General features: G+C 41.0%; 1 protein-coding gene across 2 annotated transcripts; it reads left to right on the top strand.

Moving 5' to 3' along the window:
* The first annotated feature begins 3,516 nt into the window (after positions 1-3,516).
* On the top strand, positions 3,517-26,356 carry LOC111140666 (coiled-coil domain containing 198). Of its 2 annotated transcripts, none has more exons than XM_022492873.1 (6): positions 3,517-3,739; positions 6,375-6,457; positions 15,816-15,902; positions 17,300-17,422; positions 18,223-18,367; positions 26,123-26,356. In XM_022492873.1, the coding sequence occupies exons 1-6, from the start codon at positions 3,517-3,519 to the stop codon at positions 26,350-26,352; spliced, it is 891 nt and encodes a 296-aa protein (XP_022348581.1). In that variant the 3' UTR covers positions 26,353-26,356. The 2 variants fall into 2 exon arrangements, with proteins under 2 accessions (XP_022348581.1, XP_022348580.1); XM_022492872.1 differs by having other exon boundaries at positions 17,297-17,422.
* Positions 26,357-27,035: the final 679 nt, after the last annotated feature.

Raw genomic sequence — 27,035 nt, 5'->3', positions numbered from 1 at the left:
TCCTCAAGTTTTACATGATGCCAGTTAGGTATGGACCAAGAACAAAAGCAGAGATTTCTGGCTGTGAAAAGCAGCTTTGAAGCTTAACCTCCTACTTTCCTTTGGCTCTAAAGACTGAAGAGGAAGGTTGAGTAAGAGTAAGGTCCGTAGGCTCTTGGCTTACTCTGGGTCTTGAAAAAAGGAGTGTCTTGAAGGAAGGTGTTCAAAAAAAGGTCCATGCTTTCTGAGCTGGTGTGAGGATATTGCCTGGGAGCTCCATTGTCCAGATGCCCTTGGAGCTGCTTCAATCTGGGGACTCTAATCCCTTGCTTGCCGGAATAGCACACTTGGCTACTGGGCCCTGCTTCACTCTGTTGCCTCTGGGACCTCACCACCTCCTCTTCTCTCTGGGCCCACTGTCCTAGTCAAGTTTTCTCTGGGCTCTCTAAGCATTAGAAAAGTTTAATCCTTTCTCTGACTTAAGAGATTGGTAAACTTATATTCTCATTTCATATTCGCAAATTCAGACCGTTACAGATAGCATCATGTCTTATCCCCTTTCCACACAGTAATGCATGAGCATAACCATGCCTGAACTGGGGAGGGACTGTTACATGCATCATTGATGGTCTGGGGAGTCCAGGTTTTGGTGAGTGAGAACTTTTTAATGTTTTCCAGGTCTTATGGTTAAGAAATCACATCTTACATGTAACGCTATTGCTGAGATTAAATTTTCCTGTTACTTTGTTAATGAAATTGAAATTATTTTTCGTCACCCTCCTTATAAAAATCCTCTCAGCACATGAACACCTTTTAAAGGGTAGTTCTCTCTCTCTGTCTCTTTTTTTAAATGATATTTTATTTATTTGATGGAGAGAGGAGCACACAAGCAGGGGGAGCAGGAGAAGCAGGCTCTCCACTGAGCAGGGATCCTAATGCGGGACTCGATCCCAGGAGGCAAACGCCCAACCGACTGAGCCACCCAGCCACCCTATATGATAGTTCTTAAACAACAACTGTCTTCTCCATTGAATAAACCCAGCTAATGTACCCTTTCCTCATTGGTCTTTTTTATACTTAGGTGTAAACTGCTTAGGCAGAAATATGTCTACTTTAATGTAAACTTCTTTCAACAGGAATATGTCTATTTTAATGGATTCTGACCAATAGGTAATAAGGACTCTCCTATTACATGCACTACTTTCTTGGGAGAAGGAGAATACTGGCTAATATTTACTGAGAGCTTAGCATATATTAGGTATTATTCATAGAGCTGTACATGGAATCAACTGATTCATTCCTCATGAAGTATGATTATTAATCCCATTTTACAGATGAGGAAATTGAGGCATGGAATGGTCAAGTAATCTATGCAAATTATAAAGCTTAGTAGGGGCTCATAATAAAAAGAGAAACAAAACACAGTATAAATCCACTGCTTTGATCATTTCCTCAACAAGTAGCCAACTCCCCCCCACAAAGCTCATATTTTCCACAGATACAGACTCTTGAAATTAAATAATAAAAAAGCTAAAATTGAGAGCAAAAATCCTTCTCACTGGTCCACATCCATAAGTCCACCATTTCCAGCATAATTTCTAGTTATCCAGTTGTTTGCAATACTTCCTCTGCCCTCAGAAATACTTAAACTGATTGTATACAGAAATAAAAGATCTTGTTCAAGGATTTTAATGTTTATAATTAAACTAGTCTCTAGTTGCCAGAGGTAATTTTGTTTGCAGATACTGTTAATATGTGAGTCTTTCTTACAAGCCTCTGCCACAGAGAAAATTGTGTGTAAAATGCGAAGGGAGTAAGTAGGAAAAAATTAAACTCAGATATCTTCTGAGATGAAGTCTGTTGGCTAGCGAGACTTTCTAAATCCACATCAGCTTCTTTAGCAGATTTGGCAAAAATAAAAAAAATATATTTCTATGAACTTCTCAATAGGGAAATGAGGAAAACATAAGTAATATGTGATCATGAGCAATTAACACTTGAAAGCGAGTTTTGTTTCTAAGTATGAAAAATAAAATAAGAATCACCCAGAATCCCATTCAAAAATCACTGCTTAACATTTCAACACCTTTTCTTCCAGTCTTTTTTGTCTATTTTTAAAGCACTGTTAATAAGCTACCTTTGAAAACTCAAGGTTTATTTGAACCATCTATTCAAGAAGTTTGTCCCCTGGGTATTTATTCAAAGAAAGAGAAAACACTAATTCGAAAAGATATACGCACCCCTATGTTTATTGCAGCAGCATTTACAATAGCCAAGATTTGGAAGCAGCCCCCAAGTGTCTATCAATAGATGGTTGGATAAAGGAGGTATACACATGCACAGACACACACAATGGAATAGTAATCATAAAAAAGAATCAGATCACACAAAAAAATTAAAATTAAAAAAAGAAAACAAAGGATCAGACCTTGCCATTTGCAACAACGTGCATGAAGCTGGAGCATATTGGGCTAAGAGAATTAAGTCAGACAGAGAAAGACAAATATCATATGATTTCACTTATATGCAGAATCTAAAAAACAGAACAAATAAACAAACAAAAAACAAAAACAGAATCATAAAACAGAGAACAAACTTGCCTAAGCTTCCTGAAGGAAAGAGGGTTGGGAGAATGAGTGAAATAGGCCAAGGGGAGGAAGAGGTACAAACTTTCAGACAGAAAAATCAATAAGTCACGGGAATGAAAAGTACAGCATAGGGATTATAGCCGATAACATTCTAGTAACCTTGTATGGTGACAGATGATAATTATGCTTACCGTGGTGAGAATAGTGTAATGTACAGAATCGTCGAAATCACTATGTTGTACACCTAAATTTAATACAAAATTGTATCTTAACTATACATCAAAAAAGAAGAAAAAGTTACCCCCCTTTTCTCCGGGAAAGAAATTGTACTGTCTCCATGCCCTCCTGTAATGTATTAATCCCTTCAAAGGCAATTCAAGGTATTGAAAGAAAAATAAGATTATTTTAGCCACTCCGCTGTTACTGATCCTATTCGGAACAGAAATTCTTCAATTAAAATGAAAGATTCACAAACGATGATTAGCATGCATCCCTTTGCCTCTAACAGTGATTTAGCTATTATCAGTGGGTAGCTCTCAACGATGGCATTGAAGGGCATGTGCAATCAAAGAGTCAAGTTTAAGGCTTCGTTAAACCTCCGCTCTCCATCCCTGTTAATGGCCTTCCTGGTGTTAGAGATTTGTTTAATGATCAACAGTGGCTTCGTTCCTACCCCTGAGTTTTTCAGAAAGTAGCATAACCGAGTCAATGTTTAACTGGATTCTTTGGGTCTGAAATGGCAGAGGAGTTGAAGGGACATCTCCATGGAAACCATCCTCCCAGGCACTGGCCAGAGGGTTTACTGTGCTGTGAAAGAAAGCTAGAAAGATGCCATAAAGTGCTCCGAGTTGCTGAGGTAAAATTCTGACGTACCTTAATGAGGACGAGTTCAGTTCAAGGCCCCAAAACACTTCCCTCATGGTTGTGCTTTGAATGTTATTAGCGTGAAATGGGTCTGAGCCACTCTAAGGCTCACCCTCGGGTGACCAAAGTAGCTCCCTTGCAAGACAAAGAGGGAGAGGCTCCCTCTGCCAGCCCCATGGACTTGGCGCTCAATCAGAATCTGGAAGAAAAGAGTTCGTACCTGTTCGCAAGGCTGCAGGACCCGAAGAAAGCTCTGGAAGGGCAGCTGCCGCCTCTTCGGGAGACCTGGTGTGGAAGATACTCCGCAGGTACGTGTGGCACCCACCATGAGGTGTGTGGGTTTGGGCCAACGGAAGCTATGTGCAGAAACACTTGACTGTCTGTCCTCACAGTCGTACCAGGAAGTTTCCAAAATTGCTGAAATGTAAGGGGACGTCTTTCAGCTTGAGGGTGCGTGTTTGTCGAGTACTCTGGGTGCCCTGGAACTGGTGTGTAAACTGCTCACCGAAGGCTTTTTACCATTCGACATGAGAAGGAAAAAATCATTCTGTTTCAGCTTAGTTTACAGTGCTTTCAATGTTTATACCTAGCTTTGCCAGACGATTAAAATTATATAGATAAGATGTGATAAATTATGACAATCATATGTTTCAGTTGGATTCTAAATTTAAATCATTCTCTCCAGTACCATTGAGTGCATCAGGCTTTGTTGTTTTGAAAGCAACACTTTAGGAGTGAATTCATCCTAATGTGAATTTGGAAACCACCCCAAACAGAATTGATTTATTGCAGTACAGATGAGAGAATGAGTCACCCCCTCCCCAAACCCACATTCTTCATGCAGAATCTGAACTAAGTTCTGTCATCTGCCGAATGAGGAGAATTTTCCCCCATGATGTTTGGAAACTCTGAGCCTGAAGTGGCTATAAATTATCCCAGGATATTTTATAAGACATGTAAAATTTTTATGTCAACCACAAGGATAATTAAACAGTGATTCTAACTTGGGAAGAGAAATATAAGTATATAATGCATGCATATGTATATATCTATATAATTTTATTCTTTATATTCTGGATCAATAACACAAACAAGTTCCCATTACTGGTCAACTTGTCCAGAAAGCCTTATATCCTCTTTCTGTATCTGGTGGATCTCACCCAGACTGATTCTCATAGCTCTTTCTGTAGAATGAACAACCTTTGACTGGTATATGGCCTATTTTTATGTCTCCAACTTCCTAAGCACGTGAATGGGAATTTTTCCCCACATTCATTGAAGAGTTCCTTTATTATTATTATTTTTTTAATCCAAACCATGCATCCAGAGTTTTAAGATTCTGGTAACTGAATAGTGAAAACTGATTGAAAACTGATTCTAATGCCTTAGAGTCCCACCTGAAAATATTCTTATTTTGAAAATATTTTCAAAATATTATTATTTAGACAAAATCACATTAAAAATAACAAAGGGGGGCTGCCTGGGTGGCTCAGTTGGTTAAGCAACTGCCTTCAGCTCAGGTCATGATCCCGGAGTCCCAGGATCGAGTCCTGCATTGGGCTCCCAGCTCCATGGGAAGTCTGCTTCTCCCTCTGACCTTCTCTCCTCTCATTCTCTCTCTCACTCTCTCTTAAAAAAAAAAAAAAAAAAATAACAAAGGGATGGTGGAAGTTCTGATCGCTAATTTTAAGAAACCCATATTCTGACTCAGCTCTACCAAATGCCAAATTGTATGAGTTTGGGAAAATTACTGCATCAACTTCCTTCATCTATAAATCAAGGGTAAAAATATAACTGCCTGACACAGCCTCTATCTACCATTTGCGATGAATCAAATTAAATAATGAAGTGTTATTACTCAAGTCATAATATAAAAATAAGGAATAGCCAGGCTGCTGAAAAAATGTTGCCAGAAATACTTACATTTTTTAATCAAAAATTGTTTTTGTTGTCATTACTGTTGTTTCTGTCTTGTTCAATATGCCAGCATCTTTTGAAAGAAAAAAATCAATGTGGTGAAGTTTTTAAGGTGGTTATTCAAATGGCTGTAAGGATAGAAACACATAATTACGCAGGGAGTTTTCCATTTAGAATGCAAAGTGAAATTGTAGAATAGTCTGTGCAACAACCTAGAAATTAGAATGCTTCTGATTACTACAAGGAAAACACAAAACTTTCTTCCTGCCGCGTTGATGATGGTAGCTGTCCTAATGCTCCAGGGTAATCAAGCTAAAAAATAAAACCCATAATGGACCTCTTCAGTCCTAGCTCTGTTTCCTAACAAGGCTTAGTTCTGTAGTGCAGGCTCACTTCATCAGGAAAGAATATTGATATGTTGTATTATAGGGCAACTTGTGAGCATTTCTTTCCCTAGTTGGGAGAACTATTTAATTGGGAACATACAATGCTAAACACTGCATACTCCTATCACAAACTCATGCTCCATTTTTTAAAATCATCTCTGTATCTAATATCTACCCACCTATCTATCTACCATCCATTTCATGTGAAAAGAAAACTTATTTTCAATTCTTAAAAGTATATTTTTTCTGATTTCCCAAATTAATTTTGGAGAGATTTCATGAAATTAAGACAAACGAAAAAGTTCCCATTTTCCAGACCAACTTCTGTGTTTGAACAATATTTGTAGTCAATACATTGTTGATTTCTCCAATCCCTTATAATATAAGTCCAATATGAATTCCATCTAATATAATTCCAGAGAAGAAATGAGGAAAGCAGAAATTAAATCCTGGGTCTAGGCTAGTATTTTATCATTCATTTAGGACCTCTGCCTATGTGTTTCATCTCCACATTCAACATATAGGTTGGACATATATAACTAAAAATGTACCAAACTGTATTAACAAAGTCTAATGATTAGCCTAATTTAATAGCCAATTTGTTTATGGTTTGTTTTTATTTCTCTCCCAATCCTTCAAGTACCCAGGGCCATGTATTTTGACATTCCACTGGAACACGGAGAAACAAGTATTATTAAAAGGCATCCACCCCGAAGACTTCAAGTAAGATGAATTTAAAAGGATTCATGGGGCACCTGGGTGGCTCAGTGAGTTAAAGCCTCTGCCTTCGGCTCAGGTCATGATCCCAGGGTCCTGGGATCAAGCCCCACATCCGGCTGTCTGCTCAGTGGGGAGCCTGCTTCCTCCTCTCTCTCTCTGCCTGCCTCTCTACCTACCTGTGATCTGTCTGTCAAATAAATAAATAAATATCTTTAAAAAAAACAACAACAAAAAAACTTAAAAAAAAAAGGATTCATAAAGAATTTCTTGGATTTCATGGTAACATCCCTTTTTAACTCTAATCATAAAGGAGGGATATTGAAAATGACGAAGTTAATAAGAATAAGAATGTTGTCATAAAGAGAATGTTGTCAGTTGCAAAGACCTTCTTTAGGATTTCCTTTTGTAATGATTTCATTTTTAAGACCACCACCAACAGAAGGAAACATAGTATCAAAGACACAGGCATCATGGGATTCAAAAGACCTGCATTTTGCACTGATGAGCTAGAGGACTATGGAGGAGTCACTTGCAACGAACAATAATAACAATCATAATAGCTAGGACTATTTAATGAGCACCTACTTCAAGTCAGATACACTCTGCACAACTTGATCAATGTCAATCATTTAACCTTCCTACACCTCTAGGAGAAAAAAGCTTCTACAGACCTTCTATCCCATTATAACCTTCCATTGTTCTAAATGTTAACTGGTTGTTGCAGTTGAGGACATAGGATTCCAAGGCAGAAAAGCAAGAACTTTAAATGCATTCACCTTAATAAATACTTAATGAATTCCCTCTAGGGAGTTATAAATTCTAAGAACACTCATCCTAGAAGGGGAAAGAGATCTGAGTGGATCCTTGAACATGGGCATCAGCTAAGAGAAGGGGTTGTCTGGGCTCTCCTGTGAGCAGGATCTATCAATGACATCTGAAAAAAGGAATTGGGGGGAAAAGAAAAAGAAAAAGGAATTAGAACCAAATCCCAACTGCTACACAATTCACCCAGACATCTGGACAAATCCCAGAGGTATATGAGCTCATTTGTTGGAGATTATTTCTGTTTCAGTTGGTTTTTATTTACCTGTCTTCTCCAGAAGCTCACAGTCATTGTTGGAAGTGATTATATAATTTGTTCACAAAAAAAGCATTTTTCCCAAAATATTGGAAACCTCAAAACATTTTGACTTAAATAAAAAATAAAGGATAATTATATCAAATTGATACATAATTTTAAAACCTTTGAGCGAAATCTCTAGCTACACTGGACAATTTTAAAACTTATGTTTTATTCCTAAATCAGATGTACCTCTTCAAAGGAGTGTGCTTAATATGTGTTCCTGGGTCAGCAACTGAATAACTCAAGTAGGAGATATTACTATAACCAGTGAAAAGGATTTGTGTAGCAGTCTGAGGTTCACAAAGTACTTTTTATATCCATCTAAAGTTAAAAGCAACTAAAGTTAGGCTTTGATTCTCAAATCATTTCAAGCTCAAAAGGAGAACTTTGGTGTTTCAAAACCAAAGACTGTATTCTAACCAACCACCTTAAAAACCAAGGCAAATGAATTATTTGAGTGCAAAGACTGTGTCTTACTCTCTCTTATATCTTCAGCCACTAACACTTAATTGCAGCCTCAAAAAGGCTTATGAATGAATGGTGAATGAACGACCACGAGCCCCATTATCCATGGTGGGAATAAAAATCAAAATGCATTCTCCCTGCTATCGCAGACCTATAGCATCCCTGAATTGTAAGTCTGATTGGCTAGCTGCCAATGTCATGAGTTACAGGAGTGTTTGTTGAACCCAAGAGCTGGGAGGCAGTTGGACTTCAGGTAACAGCTTTGCCTGAGAACCTGAAAGGCACAACTAACTCCCTCTGTGTCTCCCCTGAGCTATTCTCTGTGCATATGCTTTATTCTTCCTGTGAATCGACTTTCTCTGCTCCTCAAGACCACTTGGTGAAATATGGCCACCCTCAATTCCTGAATTTGCATTCAGGAATCAAACAGACAGATCAGCCTGGCTCTTTTGGCTCCAATTCGAAATTCCTGGGAGAAAAGATCTTATTGGCTCAGCTTTGCTCGTGATTCCAGTTCTGTTCCAATAAGCTATGACCAGAGGAGATGCTCACACAGTAGAAGTGTGGGCAGAGATGCCCCCCTCCCCCGCCCCAATAAATTCTGGAAGCAGCTCCCAGAGAAGAGGGAAATCACTGGGAACTTGGCAGACACTCCCAAAGATATCAGCTATAATTATCTTCACAAATGAGGCTCAGCACATTTTCCACCACAAATGGGTTTTTGAGAGAATAATAAATGCTGGGTTCCCATGACATGCTAATTAATAGCCTAATCTCTGCCAAAGAAAATTCTAAAAGTATTTTTAATTATTAAACCAAATCTAATTGCATCCTAAATAATTTGAGTTGCACGTTTGGCACTCTCCACTTCCTAAACATCTACTTCTCAAGTAAAGAGCGGGTCATGAACTAAAGTTCTCCAACTCCAACTCCAACTGCTGAATTCTAAGAGCCTCTGCCAGGGAACTCTGAACCCAATGTGCTCATCTCCTGTTGAAAAGTTGATCTCAACTGTCCCTCCTGGCCTGATTCACCTTCTCATCCAACCATCTCCGGTCCCACTTAAGGTGGAGATGGTCAACCACACACCCCCCATAAGGCCCCATGTAATGTGACTTCCTAGGATGACTTCCTCCTTCATCTCCCAAGATTTGCTTAAATCTCACCGTTCAACAGGCTTCTCATGATAACCTCGTGACAGTTGTCACTTACTCTTAACCTGGCACTCCTGGTTCCCATCAGCCACCATTATCCTTTCTTTTCCTCAGAGCATTGACTTCTAACACACCAAACAATTCACTTCTAATATGTTCATTGTGTATTTTGTTCATCACCTCCCAGCCAGTATTAGGATATTATCTTTCACACAGGCAGAGATTTTTGTCGCTTGTCTTCATTAGTGTATCTAAGTGTCTAGAACAGTATCTGGCATGTAATAGGTGGTCAATAAATATGAGTTGAATAAATATCAAATGAGTGAATACAAAGGGGCAAAGATGAGTATAAACCCTGCTGGTGAGAGATAAGGAGGGCTGTTCCCACCTGGACATTTTCATTGTGCTGTTTTCAGTATTATATAATTTGTCACAAACGTTTCCCTTTCCTTGTCTTTTCTAACTCTTTGCCCATTTTCAATTATTTGTTTCTTTGTGATTTGTGAGAGTGCTTTATATGTCTTAGATCTAGCCCTTTGTTAGTTACATGTGTTGCAAATATCTTTTCTCCATCTATGGCTTGGCTTTTCATTTTGCCTATCTGTGTGTAGACACAAAGATTTCCACTTCAAATGTCAAATTTCTCAATCTTAGTGTTTATGTTTTGTATTTCTTGTATATTGTCTGAGAAATTTTTATTTTCCCCAAGGTCATAAAGATATCCTTCTTTATTTCTTTTTTTAAAATATTTTATTTATTTATTTGAGAGAGTGAGTAAGAGAGAGCTAGCACAAGCAAGGAGAGGGGTTGAGGGAGAAGCAGACTCCCCACTGAGCAGGGAGCCTGCCTCAGGGCTTGATCCGAGGACCCCCAGGGACCGTGACCTGAGCTGAAAGCAGATGCTTAACCAATTGAGCCACCCAGGTGCTCCTCTTGTTTATTTCTTTCTGAAATTTATAATATTTGCCTTTTCACATTTAGGTCTTAATCTGTCTGAAATTAATTTGTGTGCAGATGTGAATTTGGAATTTAATTTTACTTTTTTTCATTTGAATAACCTATTGTCCCAACACTCTTTGTGGAGTCATCCTTCTTTGACCATTGATTTAAAAAGATACTTCTGTCCTATATTCAGTTTCCAGAGCTTCCTCAGTCTGTTTTCAGGTTCTCTCTTCTGTTGCATTGGTTTATTTGTGTATGTCCATAGGAATTCCGCACTGCCTTAATTATGTATCTTTAAGTTTTAATATCTAATACAGCAAGTCGTTTTATTTTTCTTTTTCAGAATTATCTTTGTTATTTATGGTGCTTTGCTCTTCCATGTGAAGTTTGAGTCTTTTTATCAAGTCCATTAAAAACCTTGCAAACGTTTTGACTGAAATGCATTCATTGATTAATTGGGGGAAAATTCACCACATTTATAATACTGAGTCTTCTAAACCACACACTTTGCATAAATCTCCGTTTACTCCGATTTTCTTTTAGATCTTTTAATAACATTTCATAATTTCTCCACAGGGGTTTTGTGTAGGTTTTTTTAAGTTTCGTTTCTAGGTACCTATATTAGTCAGTGTTCAACCAGAGAAACAAAACCAGTAGAAGGAGATTATATATACATATGTGTGTGTGTGTGTGTGTGTGTGTGTGTGTATTCTTTGCAATATGATATATATATCTTTGCAATATGATATATATATCATATTGCAAAGAATTGGCTTACATGATTGTGGAGACTGACAGGGCAAGTCCGAAACCACAGGGCAGGCCATTAGGGAGGTCAGGCTGCAACTGCAGCTGAAGCTGCTATCCATAAGTAGAATTTTCTATTCTTCAGGGTGCCTCAGCTTTGCCCTTAAGACCTTTCAACTGATTAAACCAGGTCCACCCAGATTATCTAAAATAATCTTCCTGACTTAAAGTCAAATGATTATGGGGGGGGGGCCTGGGTGGCCCAGTCAGTTAAGTGTCCAAGTCTTGATTTCAACTTGGATAGTAATTTTAGGGTCCTGAGATCGAGCCCAGTGTTGGGTTCCATGCTCAGCATGGAGTCTGCTTGAGATTCTGTCTCTCCCTCTGTCTCTGTCCCTCCCCCTGCTTTTGTGCCCTCTCTCTCTCAAAATAAATAAAATCTTTAAAAATAAAAGTTAAATGATTATGAACTTTAATCACTTAATGTCACAGCAACACCTAGTTTAGTGTTTGACTAACTAGAGGCTGTAGCCTAAGCAAGACAATGTTGACCATCAAAATAACATCAGAGGGGTTTCCCTTCCTATTTTGAATATCTTGAGTGAAATCATGGTTTTTGTCTTTCTCAGCCTGACTTATTTCACTTAATGCTATACTCTCTAGGTCTATCCATGTTGGAGCAAATGGCAAGATCTCATCCTTTTTTATGGCTGCTTAATATTCTTAATATTCAACATTCTGATAATGCTTGTAAAACAGATCTTCCAACTTCCATTTTGATGCAGCTCTCTTGTACTGGGTAAAAAGGTAGAGAACAGCTCAGCCCTTTATGTCAAGCTGTGATCCTGGCTCTAGTTTGCCATCTTACATGGAGCATTTTTAGGTCCCTTTTAACCTCTAGAAATAACTCACTGCCATCAGGAGCCCCAAATGCCTTATCAATCAGCTTCCTCTAAGTATGTATTTCTGTTTGTTTTCTGGTCCATAGAGATATATATCTTGTATTAGAGCCCAACCATATCATTTTTGGCTTTATGTTTTATTTTTCACTGCTAGATGTTTGGGGCAAAGAAAGTTATTGAAATGTGAACTCATTGCAATGCCTTGATCAAAAATTCCTCCCTGGGCTCATGATTTCTTGCTTCAAGGCTGCCCTGGACACCTTTACCTTCTTCTGAGACCCTTAAAGGACATACATTCTTAAGTCATGGTGACAATCAAAATTTACAATTTCCTTGAGCTTCTCCTGCCCATCTTTCCCTTCCTGCTACTACACAGAAGCAACCGTCTCAGGCTAGTGTATCACGAAGCTCAGTAACTTCTGCTTGTTCTCATCTCCAGTCTTCGGAGTTTCCCAGCTGACACTTCAACTGATTGGCCTGTTTGTTTCACTTGAGAAGCCAAATAACCCAGAAACCTTTAGACAGATAATACACTTTTTATAACACGAGATTTAAAAAAAAAAAAAAAAAAGTCATTCTACCATACCAGTTCTCCAGTCATTCCTTCCCTTGTATTCTCTCTGAAGGTGATGAAGGGAGGCAGTTTGCATCCCAAGCTGGGAAAAGGAACATTGATATGAATCCAGAATTCTGGGGCAATCTCATTTGACTGGTTGGTTGGTTTAGAGAAGCCAAGCAGCCAACATTTTTTCTGCTGTACTTCTCAGGCCAAGTGCAAGTACTTCTGGGAGGGATCCTACTTGCAATGTTAATTGCTGCCATCTAGTGCCCTCTGTGGTGCAATAGTGTGATTCTTCAGTTCTTTTGTAAGGCCAGGAAGAAAGTAATTGCCTGGAGTGGGTTCTTAAAGACACCTACTCTTTAACCCTTATCAGAATTATAGGTTTAATTAAAATGAGGCTGAAAATAGAAGAACATATATTTATATTTTCAAAGAAAAATCCAACGCTAAGAATTTATGGATAGATTATTTTAAGTAGCTGAAAGTATTTAAATAGCTGGCGTCTTCAGACTCAAATTTTTAATAATGCGCCACAAATAAATACTCTGTGGTCTACTCTGATGTAGTTCCTTTATTCACTTGAGGCAGTATGGAAGCCAGTGGACCTCAACTTAGAAAATCATCAGAATGCCCTGGAAATACATTCCAAAAAAACAAACTGAGAAGCTGGACCTCATTGAAATTAAAACCTTTTGCTCTGCAGAAGGTAATTTCAAGATAGTAAGAAGGCAAGTAGAGATGATCAAAGAGGGCTAGTAAGCATATGAAAATATGTTCAACATCATATGTCATCAGGGAAATGGAAATTAAAACAACAATAAAATACCACTATACACATGTTAGAGTAGCCAAAATCCAGAACATTGACAACACCAAATGTTGGCAAGGATGTGGAGCAGCAGGAACTTCTTATAAAACTAAACATACTCTTCCCATACAACCCAGCAGTTGTGAGCCTTAGTATTTGCCCAAATGAATTGAAAATTGATGTCCACACAAAACCTGCACAGGGATGAGTGTGGCAGCTTTATTCATAATTTCCAAAATTTGGGCATAACCAAATGTCCTTAGGAGAGGAATGGATGAAGATATTGTGGTACATCCATATCATGGAATATTATTCAGCACTAAAAAAGAAATTAACTGCCAAGCTATGAAAATATGTGGAGAAAGCTTAAAGACTTATTTGCCTATTTTAGAAAGGGGTGGGGAGAATGAGCGGAGTGAGAGGCCAAGAGAGAGACAGAGAAGCAGACTCCATGCTGAGCATAGAGCCCAACATGGGGCTCGATTTCATCACCCTAAGATCATGACCTGAGCCAAAATCAAGAGTCAGACTTAACCAACTGAACCACACAGGTGCACCTATCTGGAGAAAATTTAAGTGTGTATTAATTGAAAGAAGCCAATCTGAAAAGACTATATACTGTATGATTCCAAAAATACTGACATTTCAGAGAAGACAAAACAACAGAGACAGTAAAAAGATCAGTTGTTGCCAGAGGGTAAGGGGAGGAAGAGAGGGATGAATGGACAAAACACAAAGGATTTTTAGAGCAATGAAACTATTCTGTAGGATACTACATTGGTTGATACATGTCATTATACATTTGTCCAAATCTATAGACTGTACAACACCAAGAGTGAACCCTAATTTAAACAATGGACTTTCAGTGATAATTATGTGTGAATGTAGGTTTATCCATTGTAACAGATGTACTGCTCTGGTAAGGGATGTTGATAGTGGAGGAGGCTAGGCACATGTGGGGGCAGGGAGTATCTGGGAACTCTCTGTACTTTACAGTTTTGCAATGAACCTGATCTTCCTTAAAAATTAAAGTTTATTATTTATATATATGTAATGTGAATATTCATTCCCAGAACAGATTCTAGACCTGTTGAATCACAATCCCCAGTGAATAACCCAGGGTTTTGGGTGTGTGTGTGTGTGTGTGTGTGTGTGTAATTCCAGGAGATTCTTATGATAAACCAGGTTTAGGAACAAGCAGAAGAGGAAGGCGCATGGTATTTAGAACTGGATAAACCTGAATTTGAATTCTAGAGTTGCCATTTTCTATCTGTGCAAACTGGGACAATTATTAACCTCTCAACAATGAGGAATCATCATAATTACCCACAGGGTTCATGAGAGGACTGAACCAGATGACATTTTGGCCCTGGGAGTGACAGACAGGGGCAACTGTAAATGTTCATGGGCCTCATCACCAGAAAGAACTAGATCCTGAACCAAGTCCAGGGAGTAGCACAAACATTTCCTTGTCCCCGCCTCAGACCCTGATTACCCACTCCGGTCACTGCTAATTCTTCTTCTCACAGGTGCCTGGATAACTCTTTCCCCTTGGTCTCTATTCCCCAAAGGTTCTGGTCTGATCGGCAGCTACCTCTTTATACCAGCAGGTCCCATTTTCCCAGCAGAGAAGAGAGCCAGACAAACCTCTCTCTTACTAGTCCTCATCACCTCTCATTGCATCCTTGCATGGTTCTCATGTTAAAACCCCTCCTTTCTATACGTAAGGTGAGAATGGAACAGGGAATTACTTCCTAGCACAAGTGCAAATTGTCTAGCACAGTCACACATCTAACCTAAAGATGAGTTCTTTCCCTTTGTCTCTCCTCCCAGTCTCCAAATCCTTTGCCCTCATTTTCTTCCTTGCCAGGCGAGGTTTGGGCTGTGACAGGAGAAAGGAATGCAGGTTGTTTTCCCTGGAACAGCTTGGGTCCGGGCCCAGAGGCCAGGAAAGTGTTCTACAGAGAAATAGCAGGAGGCACAGGTCATGCTTGCCTTGAGTGCTGCTCGCTCAGCATCTATTTCCCTGCTCCCCCCGCCCCCTGCCACTCTCTTTTTACTCTGGTCATCTTGAAAGCCAAGTGGGCCTCCAGGTCTACCCCTTGATAATGCAACCAATCAGACTGCAATAAAAATTAATTTCAAAATGAACCATCATTTGCCTTGAACGTTGAACTAAGGTGGGAGTGGTGCTCACACTTGGTGTACTCCTCATTCTCCTCCTACTTCTTAAGTCATCTCCAGCTTCTCTGGAGATCTTAAATACAGGTCACTCACCTAAGAACTGGAAGAGTCCAGTGGGGTGACTAAGAAATGAATAGAACAAATTCTTGGTGCTTCTTTCATCTCTAATGCTCTAAGACCCTTGTTGTTCGATAGCTTTGGACTTGGTCCCTTGATGCTGACAGAAAAGGATTCTTAACGTATTTAGATCAAGAAGTCCCTGACAGCAGAGCAATAGGACAATAAAGAATCCAGATAACTTAAAATGTCTTTTGCATAGATATGACCATAATCTTGTTGAAATCGCTGTCCCTATGTGCTCTCAGGAATAACTGCTGCTTTTGCAAAGCGTTAAGATAGTTTAATGTCTGGCTTTTATGTTTCATCATCTCATGGCATGAGGAATGCTGAATGCTCTAAATGTTGGACTTCTAGAGGCTTGAACCCATTGACCTGCCACAAGTAATTACTTCTGAAACGCTCCCGAGCCAGCATGAAGCCAGAACAACTCACAAAGCAAAGGTGAACTGTAGCCCTCGCTGGAGGGGGTGGGTAGTGGGGGGAGGTGGGCTCTCCTTTTCATATACTCCTTGCACAGAAGACCTCAAAGACAAATCTAACTATGAGGTCATTCAGAGTTAGGACCTCCCAAAGCTGTACGTTCTCTCCTGGGCCTGCCTCCAACTGGCAAATACTCTCATCTCTGATGTAAACTCTGGGCCCTTCTCCACTTCCTAGTGAAAACAGGGAGATGCAGGTAAGAGAGATGAGTTTTCCTTGGACATTGCTAATTCTAGAAGTGTTCAAATTTATGAAAAATCTAGTGTAACTCTTTCTTTTTATTCTTCTCCTCAGGTGAAACCTTTCTCTTCATTCTCAGTTTTTAGGGCAAATCATTTCTATGAGGTGTTCCTAACTTATTTACCATAACCTCACCAAAAAAAGAATCCTTGGAAAAGGTCTTCTGAAGAGCTTTTCCCTTTTATTCATTTGTCATATTCTGCTGAGCAGACGCCCCTCATGCAGACATGAAAACTGGGAGGTAGTAGATTTTCAGCGCTTTCCACTCCTGATTCATTTTGGGGCCAGTCAGCTAGGCGCTGCTGCACAGCTGAATGATTTGGTAAAAGATGTCAAGGCCAGGTTTGTGACGCTGGCAGCACTGTGGAGATGGTCCCCTCAGGAGGCTCGCAACTGCCAACACAGTCCCTGTCCCCAGGGCAGCAAAAGGGTATCACTGAGCACGTCTGACTGCCATACCCTTCCCTCACCTATCCACAGCAAGCAACAAACAAGGGTGTTTTCACCCCTGGCTGCCCTTAATAACTGTCTTCACTGTCCCCTCGGGGTTTGTGATGCACTGGGGGAGATCACCAAAGTCACAAATAATTGACTTCCTAATATACCAGGGCTTATATTGGTATATGGGGGTCCAGGCTATAGAAATGGGTTCCATTAGCTATTCTGTGGCTCCCCGCTGATGTCATAGCCAGACAATGGCAGAAGAGGCAGGAAGAAAGAGGCCGATCTTACCCAACCAGAACACATTTCTGGGGAGACAGTAATGAGCATCTATTGACAGGGTAAGCGATAGCTCATCAAAATGAGATGCAGAAACATAGTTCCACTTAAGGTTTGCGAAACCCTACATGAACCTTAAAAACTGCATTATACACACAGCGAATCTCCACTCACTGATAGCGACACAAAGGACTCGGTGGGGAACTACAATGATCTACCTTTGACATCTCTTTGACAAGAGATCTCTACGGATTATAACTGATGGCTGATTAAGATCTCACTTTGGTCCAAAAAAAAAAAAAGAAGGAGAAGAAAAAGAAAGAATAATCACATGTTGTGGATCGCAGAGTCAGTAATAAATTACCCCATTCTAACGAGTGTGTCATCTTTCCCAGCAGGAACTGGAAAAGAAGATACAAACTCCAGGGTACACTCCCAGGAAGAGGCAATATTTACATAAGATGCGAATGCTGGAAATGAACCGTAACAGACAAGAGGTAAGTATGAGAAGAGAGAAGAAGGCTGGCATATTTACCACATTTACTCCACATAATCACTGCTCTCGCACTGGAATGGCTTAGCATCCGTCCCCAGGCTTTACTTAGCATTTTAAATTTGGTCATTGGCACCAAAGCCTCAACTACTAGAGCTGGGAAGCATCGGGAAGATCCCTTCTGCCACCGAGCCTTTTGAACCTTTTCTTTGTCTTGAGTCTCAAGGATGAATCTTTGTCCCAAGTCTCTCTGTTTTTTCTTTCTTTCCTTCCTCCCCACCTGCCAACCTCCCCCACCCCCAACCCACCACAAATTGCTCTCATGACGTTCTGGTTCCAGCAGAAAAATGAGGTTAGATCGCTTGTCTTGGTTCAGGAAAATAGAAGGGGGGTGAGTCGGTCTTTATCTTGATACCTAGGCATCCTCCATAATCCACACCGTGGGGTTATCCTACAAGAACCAGCTCTTATAACAGACCCCTTTACAGTAATGTCTCCTGGAATTGTCATATTCCAAACTCCTCACTCTCGTATTTAAGCCTAAAATCACTGTCTTCTACAATCCCAGAGTCAGTGGCCTACCAACAAATGTTTTACAACGGTCCTCCTCTTAAATCAAGCCATGCCTTTTTGAGACTCTCTCCTAACTAGACTGTGCATAGAGAAATTTCTATACCCTCTAATAGGAAAAAGAAAACTATGTTCTGGTTAGGGGACCAGAGTACACATAAGCACACGACTTACAAAGTGGCTGGTCTGGTGACCTATTCTGGTGACAGGAGCTCAGGGGGAGAACACTAATCCATGACAGCTGATCATTTTCAGAAGAAAAGTCTTCGCAGGGAGGCAAGAAGTAATAAGCAAAAACCGAGGGACCATAAAGCCAAGAAAATCCTTCAAAGCGTCCCAAGAAATGATGACAGGGACCTTCCAACCTTGTTGCCGGATGAAACCTTAAACAGAAGAAGTCCAGGTCAGTCATGTAAATTATTTTAGCAAAATAAAATATTTCAAGTGTTTTTAAAATTTCATCAAATAAACTTCTGTCAGGAGTGGGGGTTGGGGGAGAGGTGGTGGATGGACAGCAAGTAGCCTTGGGTTTCTGCTGATATTGTACTTCCTGGAAAGTAGGGATCCCACCGTGTCATGCAATTTGGGGCGGCTGGAAGGAAAAGACAGACGCTCAAACACTGTTAGAAGAGGTCTCGTTTTAGTGGTTTCCGGGGCTTCACATGCATTATGGCCATCCTGGCTCCGTCCCTAGGAAGAGAAGAGGCAAAAGAGCCTCTCAGCTTGTGGTTAAAGCGAATGAAGCAGGGGGACTTCTATTAAATAGCGAACTGGTATCAGCCAGTCTGCTACCCGCGGACACCCTCCCCCACCCCACTTTTTCCCTGCAGCCCTCAGAGGCTCATTCGGAGCGCTGAAAACTGAAGCCCACCCACTTGCTCCTGCTCAGTGGGTGAGCCCTCTACTTTCAGGGCCACTCAGGCCAGAGACCTGGGACCTTTCCAGCCCTCCTCCTCTCCCTCCTTGCAGCCGGATGGTCCCAAAGTCCTGTGGATGTCACAGGGAACTGAACTCTTTCTTAGCTTTCCCGCATTCCCAATGCCACCCACAGGGTATCACGTCACACCAGGGCTATTGCTCCCGCCTCCCAACTCCTGTGTTCCTGCCTCAAATCTTCCCTTTCCTCCACCAACCCTCTGTCCTGATGGCACTCGGTACAAGCCCAGGCCACCAGCACCAGCATCACCCGCAGAGTGGATGGGTACCAGCCAGAGTGACGGAATCAGAAAATGTAAGGACAGAGGCCAGCCATCCAGGTTTAACACCCCCTTAGGTGCTTCTGATATCCCTTAAGTTTAAGAACCATGGCTCTACTTGGTCGTGAAAGTATTGGCCGCAGACCAGCAGCATCTGCGTCATCAGGGAGTTTATTAGAAATGCAGGATTTCAGGCCGCACTCTGGACCTCCTGAATCAGGATACACATTTTATTAAGATGCCCGGTGACTCTCATACACAGTCGTTTCAGAAGCACAGTGCTAAGAGCCAAGTAATCTTATAAAATGCCAATGTGACCATATCATTCTCTTGCTTAAAAAAAATCCTCAGTGAGGGGCACCTGGGTGGCTCGGTCAGTTAAGTGTCTGCCTTCTGCTCAGGTCACGATCCCAGGGTCTTGGAATGGAGCCCCACGTTAGGCTCCCTGCTCAGCAGGGAGTCTGTTTCTCCCCCTACCCTTCCCCTGGCTCATGCTCTCTCTCTCTCCCTCTCTCTCAAATAAATAAATAAAATCCTAAAAAAATAAAAATCCTCAGCGAGCCTCCATCAGCCTGAGGACAGTCTAAACTCCTCACCCTGGGGGCCCCAGGGTGGTGCAGTTGGTTAAGCATCAGACTCTGGGTTTCCACGCGGGTCATGATCTCACGGTCGTAAGGTGGAGCCCCGCAGAGGGCTCCACTCGGGGTTAGAGGTTGCTTTAGCTTTTCTCTCTCTCTCTCTCTCTCCCTTTACCCCTCCCTGCTCTAAAAATTAAGAAGTAAATAAAAATTTTAAAAATCAGCTCTTCACCCTGGTACTCTGAGCCTTCAGGATCCACTCTTGGCCCACCTTTGTGGCTGTCTCTGCAGCCATTCCTGTGCCTGACGTCGCCTCCAACCAGGCCAGACTGCTCAGGGACTTCCGACAGATGCCCTGTTCACAGCCTCTGTGCTGTGTGCTCCCACCAGTTAAAGCCCCATTACATTTGCCCTGTCTGTCTTCCCCCAGGGCAAACCCACCCTATGAATACATAATATTGGTCATGCACGTGGTGGGCGGTGCTGTGAGCCACATCCCTTGTCAATAGGACTGACCACGGAGAGATCCACAGAAATCCCAGCCGTGTCTCTGGAGGTACTGAGCTTCTAAGAGGCCACGCTGCCAGCTGAAAGACACACCGCTCCTGCTCCGAGGAACAGGAGGCTTAATTAAATACAAAAAGGCTGAATAAATGTAAATCTACTTGGGGAATCTATTGAACCTATTTACTCCCCGGAGCCAGAATGAAATATGCTATGTGGGCACATAGATAAGCAGGTTTTACAATTTAGAACATATTGTCGAAACAACCCCCCAAAACGTGTCTCAGCTGAAGTTAGATACCCAGAGTCATTGCTTGAAGGCAAGCCAAGAAAAACCAACATGGGTAAAAATCTTTGGAAGGTGCCCCAGATCTGGAGGGGCCCGGGAAGGGTGGTGGCACGAGGAAAAGAGAGTTTCTCTGCATGTCTGAGGCTTTTTAAAGCTGCTTCATTTTGTTCTAGTTAAGGTTTAAAGATGTATTTATTTATTTATTTTAGTGGGAGAGAGCACGTGAGTGGGAGGAGGGGGGAGGGAGAGGGAGAATCTCAAGCAGGCTCGGTGCTGAGTGTGGGGCCAGACGTGGGGCTTGATCTCACAACCCTGAGATCGTGACCTGAGCTGAAACCAAGAGCTGGATGCTTAACCAGCTGAGCTGCCCAGGCACCCCTCTGGTTGAGGTCTGTCTACTGCTTGCCATGAGACAACATACATTGTTGTTCTTAAATCCTCACACAGCAGGAACAGAAGGAGTTACTCCTGGCTGTCATGTGACAGAGCCAGAAATCAAGGCCCGGTCTTTCTGACTGCAAAGGCCTGCTCCACCGTCCCCACCCCCTTCTATACCCTCATCAGGAATCCAGGGACTTGGAGCTCTGTCCAGGACAGCCTTGACAAAGTCTGCCAGTAGAGGGGAGTGACTCCTAACCTTATCTGCCAAGAGCAGGCAGTCCTTCCGCCCAGCCTAGATTTCACCACCATGATAGGCATGTGCTCGATCGATGACTCCTTGCGCTTACTCCCAGGTAGCATCTTTCCTTTCATTCCTTTTAGTTCGTTTTGCTTTCTCCTGAAAGTAGAACAAAGTCAAGATCATAGATTTACAGGAGCTTTCTGCTACTCCAGTTGCGGTCATTAAGATTCTGCTGTACCCACGTCCCCTTATGGAATGCTGTATTTGCCCATTCTTGTTCCCTCTTTGGGAAGGTGGGATGAGAGTTACAGGTCTCTTATGAGATAAAGGTCAGTCTTTGTTTAATGCTGCCTGTTTAAAATGAAATTTTACATATATCTTACATTTACACACTTTAAATACATTTCGTATCTATTTATATAACGAATTACACATGAATTGTATAATTCTATAATAATTACATATAACTTGTGCAATAAATTAGTTATAACTTAGAGGATGGCTCACTTGTTCCTAACTTACACAAAGCAAACGTTGTTCTTCGGGTGGACTATTTCATGAGATTTAACACATCTATGTGACTCCTGCCTTTTCCAGAAGCCATGATCTAATCCAGGGTAGTGGATAGAAAAAGCAGTGAACTTGAAATCAAAGCTCTTCCTTTGAGCCCCAAGAAATACATTTCTAAATGTAAACTCCATGGGAGCAGGGGCCTCTTTTTGTTTCTAGAACGGTGCCTGGTACACAGTAGCCTCTCCATAAACATTAGCTATATATTTGTCTAGACAGCTTTATTTCTGTATAGAGACAGAGATTTTAACTAAACTCTAGTTACTTAACCTCTTAACCTCTCTGAGCTTCAGGCTTCCCATCTGTAAAATAGAGTAAAGCCTTGTCTACCATGTAGGGTTTATGGAAAAATTAATCCAATATGTATAAAAGCACATTTAAATGTAAAGCACCAAACCCATGCATGGAAATACAGACAATAGAAGAAGGATGGAACTAAGGTCTTAGAGTGAAAATAACTTTAAAGAAAATAACTTAGAGTGAAAATAACTGAAGGGAAGGCGGCCCCTTCAAAACATTGTCACCTTCACAATTCTGGTCTTATCAGGTGACCAGCACCATTAACTACTTAGTATTTTCTTTAAAGTATCCTGAGGATTTGAGTGTGTGTGTGTGTGTTTAAAGATTTTATTTATTTGACAGAGAGATCACAAGTATAAAGAGAGGCAGGCAGAGAGAGAGGGGGGAGCAGGCTCCCCACTGAACAGAGAGCCCAATGAGGGGCTCGATCCCAGGACCCTGAGATCATGACCCGAGCTGAAGGTAGAGGCTTAACCCACTGAGCCACCTAGGTGCCCCGTGTGTGTGTGTGTGTGTGTGTGTGTGTGTGTGTTAAATTTAACCTTGTCTATGAAATAACTGTGAAATCTTGAGTTTGATGCAATGGTGATACATTTTGCTAAAACATTTATGTATTAAAACATACATAACCATCAAACATTTTTTAATGCTTTAGAGAATCCTTATACTACCTAAAATCACTCCATATTTCCCCCCCACTGGCCTCTGTTGCTTTTCGCCCTTCCCAGATTCATTTTGAAGTTGGACACATTCTCCTTTGCTCACCCAAAACCCATTTAGGTTTTTAAAATTATTTTTCTTTTTGTTTTTCCTGAAGTCTAGCAACCCCAGAGAATCAAGCAGGGTTTTATAAAAATGCAACAAGTAAAAAGACATCTAGCTGAGAAGTTCTTACACTTTAATGCTATGTATACAGAACTATGTATATAATATTTTATGAATGATTTAAGAGATACTCAAGGATAAAATTGAACATGTGAACTTGGTCTCACGCACTAACTTTAGGCCTGCATTATCATAACATCAAGAGTGGTGTGGGACTTAAGCTATTATTAATATTGCATTAGGTCTCACCAACAACAAATATTCTCTTTCTGTTTCAAAGCTCCTGCCTGTAGTCAGCAGAAAATTGCTGTTTCCAGTCTGAATGATGCTTCTAGTAGTTCTTGGCTCGTTTGCAAAGCAGAGATGATTACACCACCTGGTCTTTCCCAGTCCCAGTTACCAATACTTTTCGCCTCCCCAAATTCTCTGATGGCTCACTCGTTCACGCATGTATTCATAAATGTGGTTCTTGGCTTTGCAATGGTACATACAATGAACAAGGAGAAGTTCGATGACAGTATAGCTGGGAGAGCTCACCATCTGAGAGAGTCGGAAGGTTTCCATGAGGCAGTGATATTTAGGCTGACACAGGAAGTAGCTGGACAAAGGGGATAGGGATCCATGTAAGTGTGAGGATCAAGGTGCTAGAACATTTGGAACTATTAATGGTCACAGTACATGCAAAAGCTCTTGAGTGGGAAGGAACCTGGCAGATTCTAGACACTGGGTGGGAAAGAGAAATTCAAGTAGTGATCAGAGATGGTTCCGGAGGCACACAGGGTCTTGCAAGTTGTGTCAAATAAGAACTTTGAACTTGAGTTTAAGATCAATGGGAAACCATTGAAAGGTCAGGGGAACCACACAATCAGGCTTACATTTTTAAGCATCACTCTGTCTACCCTGTGAAAGATGGATGAGAGGAGAATGCAAGGGATCATGGGGAGACAAGTGGTACAGACATAACAGAAGTGCATGTGAGAGATGGTGCTTGGACCAGGAGAGAGGGTGACAGAAGAGGAGCCAGATGTGAGATATTTAAGAGATAGGATTTGCAGAGCTCAGTGATGGACTGGATGTGGGTGTGTGGAGAGAGCAAGAAGACCAGGAGGCTTCTTGGGTTACTCTTGAAGAACTAGGCAGACAAGGGGGCAAAGCTGGAGCAATTTGCTGAATTAGAGTAACTGGGAGAAAACACGGGTTTGAAAGAGAAAGAAAAGGTGAGTCTCTCATGTTGCCAGGAGGTAAAAATGGAAACGTCCAGCTGTACCAAAAAAAAAAAAAAAAAAAAAAGTGTATTGTAGCTCAGGAGAGAGATTGGGGTTGCAGACATGAATCAATTATGGTTTTTGGTCACTACTATGTGCATGGACAATAACAATAATTATAATAACATTCAAGAAGGTGAAGAGGGTAATCCCGCAGAGGCAGAAAGGAAACTAATAAATCACAAGGCAGAAATGCTCACATTGAGATGTTTGATTTTCTCCTGTAACAGTATGCAATGTCAGCTATCAAGGGGTTAAATAAAATATGCCATAAGATTCAATAAACAATTATCCTTAAGATGACATCCAAATATTATGGCTGGTTCAACCGGATGGGGGGAACATTCTGGGTTTTGACCCAGGATGATTTTCCTAGCTCAGAAGTGGCCATTGCTTTTGTTTTGTTAAAGTCCAGGCTTGCTTGAGTAAGGCACCTGTTGTTCTGAAGTGCATTTTATTATTTTTTTTAAGATTTATTTATTTATTTGTGGGGGAGAAAGAGAGAACATGAGCCAGGCAAGGAGAGGTAGAGAGAGAGGAAGAGAAAGAGAGAATCTTAAGCAGACTCCTTGCTGAGCATGGAACCAGACCTGGGGCTTGATCTCATGACCCCGAGATCATGACCTGACATGAAATCAAGAGTTGGACATGTAACTGACTGAGCCACACATGTGCTCCCTGAAGTGCATTTTAAAAGGGCACTGGGTGCAGCTTGAATAAAAAGCTACAGACATAAGATCCTATGCCAAAAAATAAACGATTAAATCTCTTCTGGAAAGTAAAATAACATGCATGATCCTTTGAACTTCCTAGTTCTATAAGTCTGGGGTGTAGCCCAAGCATTTGCATTTCTAAAAACCTTCGCAGGCAATTCTAATATGTGAGAGCAGATGTAAAGTTCGGGAAAAGTGTGTATCATGCACCTAGCACATAGTAGTTGTTCAATAAATAGCACTAGGTAACACCACCTGTGCAATACTCTTGCCAAAAATGCTTAACCTTAATCACAAACAGACAAACCCAGATTTAGGGCCATTCTATAAAACAATTGATCTGGATCATTATTATTATTATTATTATTATTTTAAGATTTTATTTATTTGACACACAGAGAAAGAAAGAATACAAGCAGGGGGAGTAGCAGGCAGAGGGAAAGGGGGAAGCAGGCTACCCATTAAGTAGGGAACCTGATATGGGACTCGATCCCAGGCCCCTGAGATCATGCCCTGAGCCGAAGTCACCACTTAACTGACTAAGCCACCCAGGCGTCCAGTCTGGATTCTTTAAAAATATCAGTGTTAGGGAAAAAGAAGAAGACAGTGAATGGAGGGGGTTGGAGGAAGAAGGGAGGGATCAAGAGTGAGAATGAGGGAGAGAGAGAGAAGGAAGAGTGGGGAGGAGGGAGAGAAAGAAGAGAAAAAAGAAAAGAGATAGGGAAGATTATGCAATTTGTAATCCTAGATTGGATCCTGGATCAAAAAAATAAAACACAAATAGGCAAATAAAAAGCAGCTACAAAGAGCATCACTGGGACAATCGTGAATATTAGAATGTGGACCATATATTAGAAAATAGTAATATATCAACATTAAATTTTGAAGTGTAATAGTTGTATTGTAGTTAAGCAGGAAAAGCGCTTAGATTTGTGGTGATGTATTGGGGGGAGTGTAACTGCAACTAATTCTCAAATAGCTCAGCTGAAAACCATGCGTGTGTGCATGCGTGTATAAAATGAAGGCAATAGTGTGACAAAACGTTGTCAGTGAGTTGGGATATATAGGTACGTATAGTGTTGTTCTTGTGACTTTCAGAAGATTTTTAAAAATTTAAAATAACAAGGAAAAAATTTTAATGCTACGGAGCTATATATGTATATATATATATATATATATATATATATATATATAAAGTTGAATTCATTTATATATTTGAGTTTATATATGTGTGTGTGTGTGTGATATATTTACTGTTAAGAGAAAAAAAATACTTAAACTTTACATTTTTTGTAGGAAATTCCCAGAATGAAGATTTGGGAGAACACCAAGCAAGGAATGACTGTTGTCCCCAGAAAATTGGCAAAATGGAAACGTGGCTCCGTGAACAAGAGGCATGGGGCCAGCTTCTCTGGGACAGTTCTAGCTCTGACTCAGAGGAGTTGAGAAAAAGCGAGAAGAAACCACAAGCACTGGTGAAGACCAGGACAGAAAGAATCCCACTTTTTGATGAGTTTTTTGATTGAAAATAAAAATGCTATTCACCAGCCTAGAAACTGAGTGCACTGAAAGCTTGCATCCCTGTAAAAGTTCTTCAGGTTAGTTGTATGAATTATTTGGAGGAACCCAATTCACTGTCTTTTCTTTTGGAGTCTTACAGTTAACAGATTTGTCCTATATTATTCACTATGCTGCATAACTGCCTCAAAACTTAGGGCCTTTGATTGTCCCTCTATTCTGTGGCTTGTGGGGTTCAGCTGGGTGGTTCTTCCTCTGGTCTCTCATGCGATCTTTCCATAGTGAAAGTCAGATGGCAGCTAGACCAGAGTCATTTGGAGGTTCAACCGGGATGAGGCAGCAGCTGGACCTGACCCCCTCCCCCTGTAGTCTCAGAGCCCCTTTATGTGGTTTCTCTGAGTGGTCTCTCCATCAGAGTAGTGAATTTACTTTTATATCAGCCCAGAACTCCCCACAGCAAATGTTCCAAGAAGAGGAAACAGACCTGCCAGTCCTCTTAAACCCTCAAAATGGAATGGGCTCCCCACCACTCTCGCCACATCCTCTTGGTTAAAGCAAGTCACAGACCAGGTCACCATCCATGAAAGAGAGGGCTACCCAGGGTAAGAACTGGAAAGCATGGTCTGTTGAAGTTCATCTTTGAGACTAGACACCACATCATACTTTCAAAAAGCAAATTAGGTCTTCTAAA

This window comes from Enhydra lutris, unplaced genomic scaffold (genome assembly GCF_002288905.1).
Source record: "Enhydra lutris kenyoni isolate GAN:26980312 unplaced genomic scaffold, ASM228890v2 scaffoldscaffold4, whole genome shotgun sequence".
In the NCBI taxonomy this organism is placed as follows: domain Eukaryota; kingdom Metazoa; phylum Chordata; class Mammalia; order Carnivora; family Mustelidae; genus Enhydra; species Enhydra lutris.
This window is presented reverse-complemented; position numbering and strand designations above follow the sequence as displayed.

Excerpts from the sequence above, each read along its gene's own strand:
- LOC111140666 (XM_022492872.1), top strand. The coding sequence starts at position 3,517 with ATGGGTCTGAGCCACTCTAAGGCTCACCCTCGGGTGACCAAAGTAGCT. Across the intron at positions 6,458-15,815 it reads ATCCACCCCGAAGACTTCAA|AGGCTTGAACCCATTGACCT; the intron begins GTAAGATGAATT and ends TTGGACTTCTAG. Across the intron at positions 15,903-17,296 it reads GAACAACTCACAAAGCAAAG|CAGGAACTGGAAAAGAAGAT; the intron begins GTGAACTGTAGC and ends CATCTTTCCCAG.